At 30.0% G+C, this 12,089-nt stretch overlaps 4 protein-coding genes across 4 annotated transcripts; 3 read left to right on the top strand and 1 right to left on the bottom strand.

The window, feature by feature from the left end:
• Positions 1-2,865: 2,865 nt before the first annotated feature.
• On the top strand, positions 2,866-3,214 carry LOC119675232 (keratin, type II cytoskeletal 2 epidermal-like; the record flags this gene model as incomplete). The annotated part of the gene is given in 1 exon segment (XM_038086424.1): positions 2,866-3,214. A coding segment is annotated over 1 exon segment (261 nt), but the record flags the coding sequence as incomplete, so codon positions are not given.
• A 387-nt stretch (positions 3,215-3,601) lies between these two features.
• Positions 3,602-3,936, top strand: LOC119675224 (the record flags this gene model as incomplete). Its single annotated transcript, XM_038086415.1, is given in 1 exon segment — positions 3,602-3,936. A coding segment is annotated over 1 exon segment (251 nt), but the record flags the coding sequence as incomplete, so codon positions are not given.
• Positions 3,937-6,468: 2,532 nt separating this feature from the next.
• On the bottom strand, positions 6,469-7,903 carry LOC119675211 (chromosome-associated kinesin KIF4-like; the record flags this gene model as incomplete). The annotated part of the gene is given in 3 exon segments (XM_038086401.1): positions 6,469-6,620; positions 6,677-7,644; positions 7,765-7,903. Coding segments are annotated over 2 exon segments (826 nt in total), but the record flags the coding sequence as incomplete, so codon positions are not given.
• A 1,604-nt stretch (positions 7,904-9,507) lies between these two features.
• LOC119671628 lies at positions 9,508-11,546 on the top strand. Its single transcript, XM_038082355.1, has 5 exons — positions 9,508-9,705; positions 9,834-9,959; positions 10,014-10,173; positions 10,240-10,326; positions 10,384-11,546. Exons 2-5 carry the CDS (start codon positions 9,923-9,925, stop codon positions 11,351-11,353), a joined length of 1,254 nt encoding a protein of 417 aa, XP_037938283.1. The 5' UTR covers positions 9,508-9,705; positions 9,834-9,922; the 3' UTR covers positions 11,354-11,546.
• The last annotated feature ends 543 nt before the right edge of the window (positions 11,547-12,089 follow it).

Genomic DNA, 12,089 nt, shown 5'->3' with positions numbered 1-12,089 from the left:
TTTGTATTTAATGAATCTGCGTAAAAGCAAAACGTGTGAGGTAAATGAAGAATGTAGATTAGTTAAAAAGATTGTCAATTAAAAAAGACGTTATTTTTAAATTAATATTTAACTTCTTGGTTATTTTTATATATTTTGTTTTTATGTATTTGTTTTTGATTTACGTGCAAACAAAAACGTAGATATTTGTTAGAAAAGTAGATTTATAAAAACTGAAATTTAATTATTTAAATATTGAAACTATGAGATTTCTTGCAATTTAAAATAAAAACACTTAATACAACAATTGAAGAGATATTATACAAGGTCTTTAAGCAAGTCGTAGCTAAATTGTTGTTATATATTCGGTTTATAAACAATTTCCATAATATGCACATATTCACATATATTATAATTTGCTAAGACCTATACCTATATATGATATGATTTCTCGGTATTTACAATAACAAAATAATGATAGATAGATACTGTATGTTAATTACTTGGATGTTTCCTTACACTTTTATTTCATTAATTTTATTTTTTTTTGTTTTACTCATAAAACCTGATTTTAGGGATCTATTCACATTTTATGGATCAAATCTAACACAAACAACTAATTCTATCAATTATTGTAAACATTTCAGATTCAACTGTTTAATTTATTTTAGATTCAAGCATTTACTCACTCGAAACCAATTCGTTTACTTAAATCTCATAACGTTTACACATATTATCTAGTATCTCTAACTTTAGTTTGGATGGTACGTCGTGTAATAACTGGGTTAAAAAAATATTCACCTAGTGAAGAGGTCAAAAATATACCACAAGCTACAGAAACTCGTAGATATTTCTATTATATCTATCAATCATATCTATCAATTTGCTCATATGTATCTTTACAAATTATTTTTGGTATTATTATATATTGAGTTTCCGCAAGTAAAGACTTCTCTAGAAATTATTATGGTGAGGGTATAGAGTTAATGATTGAATATTTATTGTGACTTATTTTTTATGATACTTGCACTTAGATACAGCTGTCTTAAATTATAAGTTTTATTATTGAAACCAAATAGTTTCAGCTATGAAGTGGCAAAGATGGAGCTTTCTAAAAATCGTCCCCATAAATAATATCATAATGAGCGTACATGAAGCTTAGTCATTCTAAAATTATACTTAAAAACATATGTAATAAGCCAGTATTTATATAATAGAAAAATTAAATTGATAAACATAAATTCTTATTACTCTTTGTGTACTTAAACAAATTAAACTAACAAATAGACATAAATATACGAGTATATTCAGTTTTTTTTTATGTTTGAAGCAATCATAGAACTTTTGAGTAGTACACACAAAATTTATTTAGACTACAGTTTAAAACTTCTCATAGTAATAAAACAATAAATACTGTTCTGTTTTTCCAGGGTATCCAATATACATATGAATTTTTGTAGTTATTTACATCAAATTCTTACATATGGCCTGATCCACCTGCTTATATATTCAAAATTAAAACAGTTTAATTACCGCTACGTTATATCCTTTCTTCTTTTTTAACTTTCTTCTTGAGTTAGTGCTATTACGCACTTTTATTCTATAATGGCTGGGAGGCTTATCTCTACCTCACACTAGGCTTTAACTAGGCTAAGTCATTTATTTGTCTTTTAGTTGATGACGGAGCTTAAATTAGCATATCTTCCTGAGAGTCCAGAAGTGGACTTGAGGATTGTTAGGGCGGGGTTAAGTAGCGTATCAATTTTAGAGAATAATTTTAGAGCTCTGTCTCTGATATATTTTTTCACTGAGTCAATCCTAAGATCTGTATGTATGTCTGTTGATCTAATATACCATGGAATCTTAAACAGTCTTCTTAAAGCCAGGTTTTGTGCTATCTGTAATTGCTTTATGGTAGTATTTCAGGCTTTGCTATATGTAACACATCTGTACAGTAGTACAATAACAAAATACTTAACTTTAAAATTTTATATTGATGTATTACCTATACGTTTCGATCAATAAACTGTTATGTAGGCTGGCTAGCTCTCTATATTGGTACCCAGTATTTTTGTTTGACACACGCCAAAAAAAAATTTATAAAAATCAAACTAATATTTAAACAATTGTCTAATTATGTTCTAGTATTAAATTTGGTACTAATGTCGTATAACTGTTTTATTTAATTATATTTAATATGAAGCAAAAAATCAAAATACCATGAAAAAGCTTAACCCAAGAACGGTACAGAATTGTGACAAGCTCTTACAGAAGTTTGCTTATTACTAGAAACTATTTATAGAGTTTAAAATAATTTATGAATTAGTTAATTTATTAATCAAGTAGTTAATTAATTCTCTTCTGGAAGTGATTAAATGAGTTTTACTACGAAATACTGAAAGCAAAAAACTTAGTCGTATAGGTGTTAAAACCTTTCCGAATACATTTATTTCTTTAGCGGATTTATAACACAAAACAAATGTTTTAATATTTAAATAATATATTTTTTTGTTTAATTTAGCATTTTATATTAACTACAGACAAAAACGTTAGAAAGAATTGAAGTGGTAAGCGTATAAATACCACGAAAATGGCTTGAATTGAAACATAAAGCAGTTAAGATTTGAACAGCAAATATCTAAGACCAAGTTTCAAATTTCTATTCAAAGAAATATCATGAAAGTTACAATTGTGTTTTTGTGTGCCATTTTTGCAACATTTACATTACAAGCATGGGCACAAGAAGTGGATGGAGAAACCGGTGCTGGCGATGTGGATACGCAGAGTACTTCTGGTGGTGGTGGTTTTGGTTTCACTAGTGGTAGCGAAACTGGTGAAGGCGGTGGTTCCGGTGGAGGTAGTACCGGTGGAGGTGGTGCAGGTGGTGGTGGTGGTGGTGGTGGAAACAGGCCTAGCGGTGGTAATAGACCAAGTGGTGGTAATAGACCAAACAGGCGACCAACAGGGGGCAATAGAAGACCAAGCAACGGTAATAGACGTCCAAATAGAAGACCAAGTAGTGGTGGCAATAGGCGCCCAAGCTCAAGTAATAGAAGGCCTTCCAATAGCAGAAGACCCAACTCAGGTGGTAATAGAAGGCCAGGCAGAAGACCTAGCGGAGGTAATAGAAGACCACAAAGAGGTTAACATTACTGATATTTCAAAGGCTTTATCAACAGTTCATGTCATTACAATATTCGAAAATTAATAAAATTAACAAGAAATAAAATGTGAAAAAAAATCCAAACTGTTTTCTTAGTTGCTGTTCATCAGAACAAAAAAAAAAAGCAAAGAGGGTTAAACATTTAAAAAAATTGTGCGTTGCTTAGCATTTGAACAAATATTTAAATATTTGATTTATAAAACAGTCAATAATGTACTAAATAAATTTTTAATTAGACTTGCTAATATATAAATACCTAAGAAATCTTCAAATCAGCACAGTCTATTAACAGTTCTAAATTAAAACAACTCTAAATATGAAAATAACAATTTTGTGCTTCATTGCTATTGCTCTGTTCGCGATACTAGCCTCACAGCAGGTATCAGCGCAAAACAATGATGCGCAAACTTCCGGCACTGGTGATGGTTCTAACACAGGCACTTCAAGTACTGGTACTGATACTGGTACTGGCACAAACACAGCTACAACTCGTAGAACTACCCGAAGGACAAGCAGAAGACCCAGCAGCAGCAAAAGACCAAGTAGTAATAGAAAACCCAGCAGCAACAGACGTCCAAGTAGCAACAGAAGACCAAGCAGCAATAGAAGACCAAGTAGCAATAGAAGGCCAAGCAGTAATAGAAGACCCAACAGCAACAGAAGACCAAGCAATAGCAGAAGACCATCAAGAGGCTAATTTAATAATTTAAGAATCTATAGCATGGAACCTCAAATTTGAACCTAAATATATAACTTTATAATTTATCTATAGATCTAATTGATCTGTGCATTGTCTATGGAAATAAAATTCTTATTAAGAATTAAAAAAATTATTGCTTTTATGCTTTGAAACTAAAACTACTTTGTCTGAACAAAATATATCTAATTAATTGGAGATTCTGGGCTACCACCAATATACCTATTAGTATGGAATTAGCTTCATAGAGTTTATGTTTAACTTTGAATATATATAATTATTTTTATTTAATATTTAAAACTTGGAACTTTAGCATTGAAAATTTGTGCAGCCTTAGTTACTTGTGAAAATATACGATTTGTCATGACTTCTAATTTGACAAGCACGAGTTCTAAGCCTGGCACTTGCAGTTCAAACAAATTATATACAGACTGTAAACTAATTTCAAATTAAAATGAATGTGAGATTTTACTCTCTTGTGCAATAATGTCTGAAATTACTTTAAAAATTTGTAATTTTGTAATTTTTACTACAGAAATTATACACATCCTTGATTAGATATTGTTGCATAGTAGAAAAAAATGTGCAATTACATTAGTGAAATTGAAATTATATCTTATAAAAGAAATGATTAGCGTAAATAAGGATATGAACTCTACTTAGTTGTAGAGGGTAAAAGCATTTCAACAATGAAAATATATGCTACTTTGTTGTGTATTCAATAACCATGAGTTATTACAGTATTATAGGGAATTAAATTTTGTGAACAATTTCATAGAAATTATTTATACAGGTATATACTGTTAAATATATCAGCTGTACTTATCCAAGGAAATTATACTCTTCATATCGAAAGAGAATTAGCTAAGGGTCAAGAGTAACATGCTCTTAATATCGAAGCAAAGTAAACCAAGGGTTGATACAATTTCAAACAGATACAATGGAAAATTCTATTTTAACCCAGTCAAGATGCAACAAAACCTCATTGGAGAACAACAACGGTAATAACTTGTATAGATAATGTATAGATAATTTAGAAAAAAAGGCAACTTGCACAACTAAGTTATTAATTATATTGTTAATAAGCAATAACTCTTTTTTTAGATCTATCTCTCAAACTTTTTAGATTTATAACAATCTGCTATATAGATAATTTGCAGAAGACATCTAGTCTTATAAGTGTAAATATCACAACAATAGCAACTACAACCTGCTGTATGTTTAATTCGTAGTTAATATACTGTTAATCTGATCATATCTCACAAATTATGACAAAAATAAACTTATATAAATAATCTGTAGAAACTTTTTTTATTAGACACATCTCTGTATATTAAGAGTTTACTAAAAATATCTATTCTAATAACAATATAAAATTATTATACATAATTTAACAAAAATTAAACAACTCGTGCCATTGAAGTACCCTTAAAGTATTATTTATAACCAATAAAAAGAATATAGCTACTCGTTCACCATCTGAAGCATTACAAAATTCGGAAAAATAAAAATAGAGAAGGACATAAAATGCGGTAGTTCTTAGAAAAGTGGGTCATTGAACTAAATTTCAAATGCTCATATTTATTATTGAAATAATATTAAAAAATATATATAATTTTGGCACAGCCCTATTATTTTAGAAATTTTAAGGTTGCAATTATTTCTTTATGGTGTATTAAAAATTAGAGATTAAATATTTGCTTTTGTGATTTGATGTTTCATTACAATTTAAAAAACTTAAATGTTTTTTTTATGTTAGGTTTTTAAAACGTTAAAAGCTTTTCAATTTCCTAATTAATTGTCACGCAAATCTGCTCATCTATTTTTAAATTTTTTTTTTGATGATTATTTCGGCGATGAGTATGGCAGTGAAGAGTAAATTTATTTATTATATTTTTTGTTTAATACTTCAACAACAACTACAACAACAACAACATTCATTTAATGGAAGAGTGCTTGAAATCTGCAGTGTTGTCTCTTCGTACTACTGATAACTACAATTGCTGATAAAAGCAATTGGTTTAAAGGTTAGCAGTGTTTTGTTAATTATATTTCTACTGATTACGATATTCCACTTATTACAACTTTTCGATTTGCCAATATTTATGTTAAATTGATACAAAAACGCCCTTTAAAAACAAAAACCCAATTACTTTAAACCAAATAAAAATATATTTTTATGAGGATTTTCACATTTTTTGACTAACTACATTAAAATGTTCTCTTTATAATAATACAGGTGAAAGTGGTGGAAAAGCACTAAACACTGGAACATATAGTACATGTATGTATATTAAATTTATAGTTTGTGTGATTTTTGAGCAAAAATAAATAAAGCAATTACTTAATTAATTATTTTTTAGCACCTCACAATATCGAGCCCGTTAGAGAAAACCATAAGCAAAGTAAACTGCGTGACAGTCAAGTGCAACGCTATCATATCAACGTAATTTGTGATATAATAGCGCAGCAATTTTCGTTGTTGTTTTGGAAAAACAAAAACAAAAACAAAAAAGAGAAGAAAAACAAATCTGCGTCATATTTGAATAATAAATATTACATAATTATTTTCAAAAATTATTACGAACTAAACTAAAGTACAAAATATATATAGAAAACTATTACTTACATCCCAAAGCCGAAATAACGTTCCCAAGCGCCAATAGACCTTGATTGATTTTAACACCTTCCTTGAAGCGGTCGCCTGTAGTTTTCGTCTTTTTTGATCGCTCGGAACCAGCCAAATCCACCAAATGAAACTTAGACGTAGTCATGCTTGTGCTGCAAAAATAAATCAAGTTTATTTTATATTAAAATAAATTTTCTTATTTACTTACAGTGTATCTTTTTTGGTGGCCTGAATTGTAACCGTAAAGATAGCATGCGAACGCGATGACTGCGAGTTCATGGCAGTGGACGCTACAGCTCTGCCTATGGAACCACGCATAAGACAGGCAGTTGTTTCAGTAGCCGTTCGCACCACTACATCAGTCAAATCTTGCATTATAATGCCAGTACGATCTTCGCGCAACTCTACTGTGCTCTGCTCTCTTGGTTTACTCGATAATAAATCAAATAATTGCTCTTGATAAAGCTCCACGAATGAACATTTCACTACAAATTGGTGCGATTCTCCTAGTTCCTCTATACGTTTGAATATATCATGCATTGCACGCGGTATAACGCCAATGTGTTCATTGAAGGCACCGTCATAAGTTGTGCCCATTGTATGAGTTTTACCGGAGCCAGTTTGTCCATACGCCAATATTGTTGCATTGAAACCAGAAAATAGTTTATCAAGCATTTCACATACGGATGCACTGTAAACCTCCTCTTGTGTACTGTCTTGATCGAATACGTAATTAAAAGTGAACAAGTCGTTCTTATTTACTGCAACTTGCTGTTCGCCAGGTGCAGTACGCTTAACCGCCACTTGACATCCTCTTTCGATTTCAGTGTGAACCAATGGTCGCACTCTTAATGCTACGCGCACCGAATCAATTTCACTCATTTTTAATATTATGCTAAGTACAAAAATGCAACAACTATCTACTATAACAAAAACTATATATATAATACAATTACGATTAAATTACAAATAACAAAAAAACGGAAAAACAAACAAAAATCAATAAAACAACTTATCGCAAAATGTCTGCCTCTTTTCTCTAGCGATGCACAGTTCCGTTTAAATTCGAAAACTGACAGCCGCTGCTGTCAAGAGTTGTGTGCGTCGTAATAAAACAAGCCAGCGAAGTGTTGTGTTTTGTCCGAAATTCGGAGTATTGTTCTCTTTATCTACCGTCTGAAACACACAGTAAAATGGATTAAGTTAATTAAAAATAATTTTATGTGTGCTTTTTTGATGTTTATCTTAGAAAACTACTATTTTAACTATTTTAAAGTCAATGGTTTACCTACATACATCATTGATCCTCCAATAAATTTGATCACTTTTATTGCGCCTTTTTCAAACCATTTCAATGCCATATCATTGTTGTATTTTAGTCCGAAAAGTACATTGCAAAATTATTGTAGCACAAAAATAAAGAAAATCATATATATTTTTATTAATTAGGTAAAAAGTTATATAGATTTATTTTCATTTCTCGTATATTTTTTTCATATAAATTTTTCTAAAACAATGTATACTGAGAATATTATCTCAGACTGATGTCGAATAAGTTAGTTGCATTAGCCTATGCTACCACTTGAGTAATTTTGGAATATTAATTTTGGTGCACTAAGTTTTGTTACCTGTTACCTGCAATTAAATATATTTGCAAACATATATATATATATATTTCAGGATAGAGCTCTGAAATTATTTGCAAAATCTGACAGACTTACTAACACCGCGTTATCAAATCTCAGAATGGTTACAGGCTCCTCGGGGAGATATGCAGGTCTGAGGTCAATTATTGCTTAGTCTGATGAAGTGATAAACAATAATCCAGCCAAGGCGCAAAGAGGGGTTTTGTAGAAACCTCGCAGTTAATAGAGAGTAAAAGTGCTTAGGTACACTGACTCAACTCAACTAGCCTCAACATATATATCATTACATATGCTTATATCTCATTATATATATTAAAATTAAATAATAACACATGTAAAAAGTATAAAAAGTTTGTAAATTGCTAGATGTTTTTAATATTAGGAATTCTTTCGATGAAGGCAAAACCGAATTTACCGAAATACTTATAGAGATATATAATATACAACGTACGAAGTTAAAGTTAGAATTCTAAAAAACAAAACTGAATTTAAAATATTTTCGACATCACCTAAGTGGTAAAAAAAATGGTAAAAAAAAAATTAAATATATGTCATTTATCATAATAAATTGTAATCATGATATTTTATACTATAAATAGTTAGTCCTTTTCTTTTGTAAGCATATTATATAATATATATATAAAATAACGATTACTTTGATGACAACTCTGGAAAAACCGAAATTTTGTTTGACTTATATATGCAAAATACGTAATAAAATGAAAATGAATAATAATTCTTTGCAGTTATTTGTAAGAATATGTTTCTTGACTGTTACCTGGTTATTTGTACGTACTTCCAAAAACCGTTCACAATAGAAGACGAATTTTTAGTATTGGCAATCATGTGATTTGAGCTGCTTATTAGTTAAGCGGTTTCAAAAAGGTTGGATTAAATAAACAGGCGGTGTTGATATTTCATATGTTATTTTTAAAATAAGCGATTGTTCTTTTTCATATGCTTACTAAATTAAATGTCTAGCATTGTTGTTTCATGTGTTATTTTTAAAATAAGCGGTTGTTCTTTTGTGATATGCTTACAAAAGAAAATGATTAACTATTAGTAAAAAATGTCATGATTATAATTTATTATGATAAATGACATATATTTGATTTTGAAATAGCTGTTGTTAGTTTTAGTTGTTGCAAAATGATAACATATTTATTGCAATTAATATATAGAATTATTATATTTTGTATTGAAAATTAATAATAAGATAAATTAGTATACCTAATTAGTTTGTGTGAGACACAATTGTTTTGTGTCAAATCTAATTGGATTGTATATTGTTTAAAATTAAAGAAAAAACGTATTACGAAAATTAATGATATTCCTATTTAGTATAATAAGTCAATGCCAGCTTGAACATCCAATGAGTTTATTTTGTGAACATTTTTTAAAGCTTGTGGCAACGCTCTTTAAGCGACGCTATCGTTTGCTCTGGCAGCGAAAAAGTTTGTGTATCATAAAGATTTATAAAATTAATTGTGAAGCAAATTCCTTTGAATTGTAAAATCTAATACACGAAATTAAAAATTTATTTTGCTGGGTGTTTGGATGAGGATATTAAATCAATAAAAAGAATTCAATTGTACGTAGTTGGTAAATTTTTTCCTTTGATGAAATAATCAATTGGTGATATGGCTGCCAAATTGTTTCAATATTTTGCCATATATAAAATTTTAAATTGTGTGTAATTGAAAATAAGTTTATCTGCAGATATTAAGCCTTTTTGGAGTCGTAAAGTAGAATTATTTTGGATTGGATTTTAAAATTGTTGAACGATTAAGCCTTGAAGGCATTTTCCCATGGCCCAAATCTCAGACGTGCACTTAATAAACGAAGGTGAGAGAATTCACAGCTGCAAAAACAACTAATATTTTGTTTAATTAATTGCAGATAGCGGCGATATTACTGAAGCAACAAATGCTTGGGCGTTGTACTTAGAAATTATTAACAATGATTGCAGCAGACTAAAAGAGCATTTATCCGCAAATAGTGCTGTGGATTGGTTTGGCCATATCATACGAAAACCAAATTTAATATATCAATATTTGAGGTTAGTTATTAGTGCTGAGAAACTATATTTCTTAGTATATTAAAGTATAAATTATATCTTTAATAGATATGAAGCAATTTCCCAGTACGAACACAGTAATATTGAAAGAGCTGAGGAATGCGCACCAATCGAAAAGCCATATCTTACTTTTACGTATGTATTTTTTAATAATATTCAGCACTTAGTATGCTAATATATATAATAATTTAGTATGGCTCCGCCAAGGGAGAAAAGGTTCATAAATCCAAGAAACGTTGTTCCACTACACAACCTAAAAACCTACGCTGAAAGTGATCCTGAACTCGATGATGCTGATATGGCACCACTTCCAGAACATAGCACCCCAGAAAAAAAACAAAGTACACTTATAGCTGAATTTACACCTCCAAATAGTACAGTAAAACAAATTGAATCTAACTCTGACACTGATGAAGAAGATTGCAGTGAAAGTAAGCCTAAACGTCTAAAACGTACAATTTCACCGAAACGTAGTTTTAAATACCTGAGGCGTATCCCAACAGCAGATAATGTGGCCAAACGCAATGCCATAAGAAACAGTGGTGTACGTACATTGCTTGATGATACATCCAGTGAGGATGAAGCAGAGGAAGTAATAAAAGATATAATTGAATACACACCATTACGTTACCTTGAAGTAACATGCACATTACGTAAACTGCCTCATGCCCGAGACACTAATCTAGTAGACACGCCTACTTCTACAGATAATGCAGGTAACTGTGATCGCAAAGTACGTATTAAAATTTCATATCGCGTTCGTTTGTGTGACCAACAGCTGTTGTTCGCTTTGATTATCTATGAACAAGCAAATGCACCAACAACATACACACGCAGAAATCTCATGTTAGAGTTTCGTAAAATTGAAAACGAAACATATGAAGAGTCCAATGGCTACGAGGAACAACCGGCGATAGCAGTAAATGCAAACGAAGAGGAAACTATCACAACTGTAGAGTCTCCTAACACTGATGATATTACAAATGCATTGGAAACTGCAACATTTTCAATTTTGCGTACTCCTACAAAATCAATTTGTACTCCACCACCAACACCGGTGCGGAAACCGCGTTCACAGCGCCAAACGCCAGACAGTGCACGCCTCAGAGCATCGTCCTCAGCTATTCCAAAACGTAGCGCAGCGCGTAGCTTAAGACTCTAAACGTACAAATTCTTTCCTCGTCGATTCCAAAATTATAAAAAAAAAATTTTAAGTATTCCAGCACATTTATGCAAATTGTAATTCTAAATATTTTTTGTTTATGAAAGTATTTAAAATTCATAATTTGTTTCAAGTGTTTACACGTCAAAATCCTAATTACAAAATTATTTAACTCTCTTATGGAAGAACTAAATTAAAGTAAATTTTTCCATTATTGATTTAAATATTTTTATTTCATATAAAAAATTAAATATTAAATACAGTAGGTGTGGATTCGCATAAACCAACTGTTTTTCTAAATGCGCTCTAATATTTAAAATTTTGAATTGTATTTCTCTATCCTTTATTTTATATTTACTAATTTTAATTGCGATACATATATATTTTATTGTAACAATTAAATTTTAGTTATTTATATTTTTAATTAACAAAATTTTGTACTTTACATTGCTGTTGTCTATATGTAATATTATTCATTAATGTTCAAATATCATCAGTCTTCAAATGATATTTAATTTATTTGTTAGAATTTTTAGTGAAATTTTTTGAATCATGCGGTTTTCGAAATAAAAAATTTTTAGTATTTAAATAAAGAACTTCTTATTTTTCCTGTGCTTTGCATAGGCGTGCAATTTAATAACAATTCTTCATATTGGTTACTAGGTTTGGTTAGGTTAAAGTGGTTGCCAGGTGCACAAAAGATCACTTAATCATAGATAATGATCCTTTATGGTAC

The sequence above is a fragment of the Teleopsis dalmanni genome, chromosome 1 (assembly GCF_002237135.1).
Source record: "Teleopsis dalmanni isolate 2A chromosome 1, ASM223713v2, whole genome shotgun sequence".
Classification (NCBI taxonomy): domain Eukaryota; kingdom Metazoa; phylum Arthropoda; class Insecta; order Diptera; family Diopsidae; genus Teleopsis; species Teleopsis dalmanni.
The sequence above is the reverse complement of the archived record's forward strand: the minus strand, read 5'-3'. Positions and strand labels throughout refer to the sequence as shown.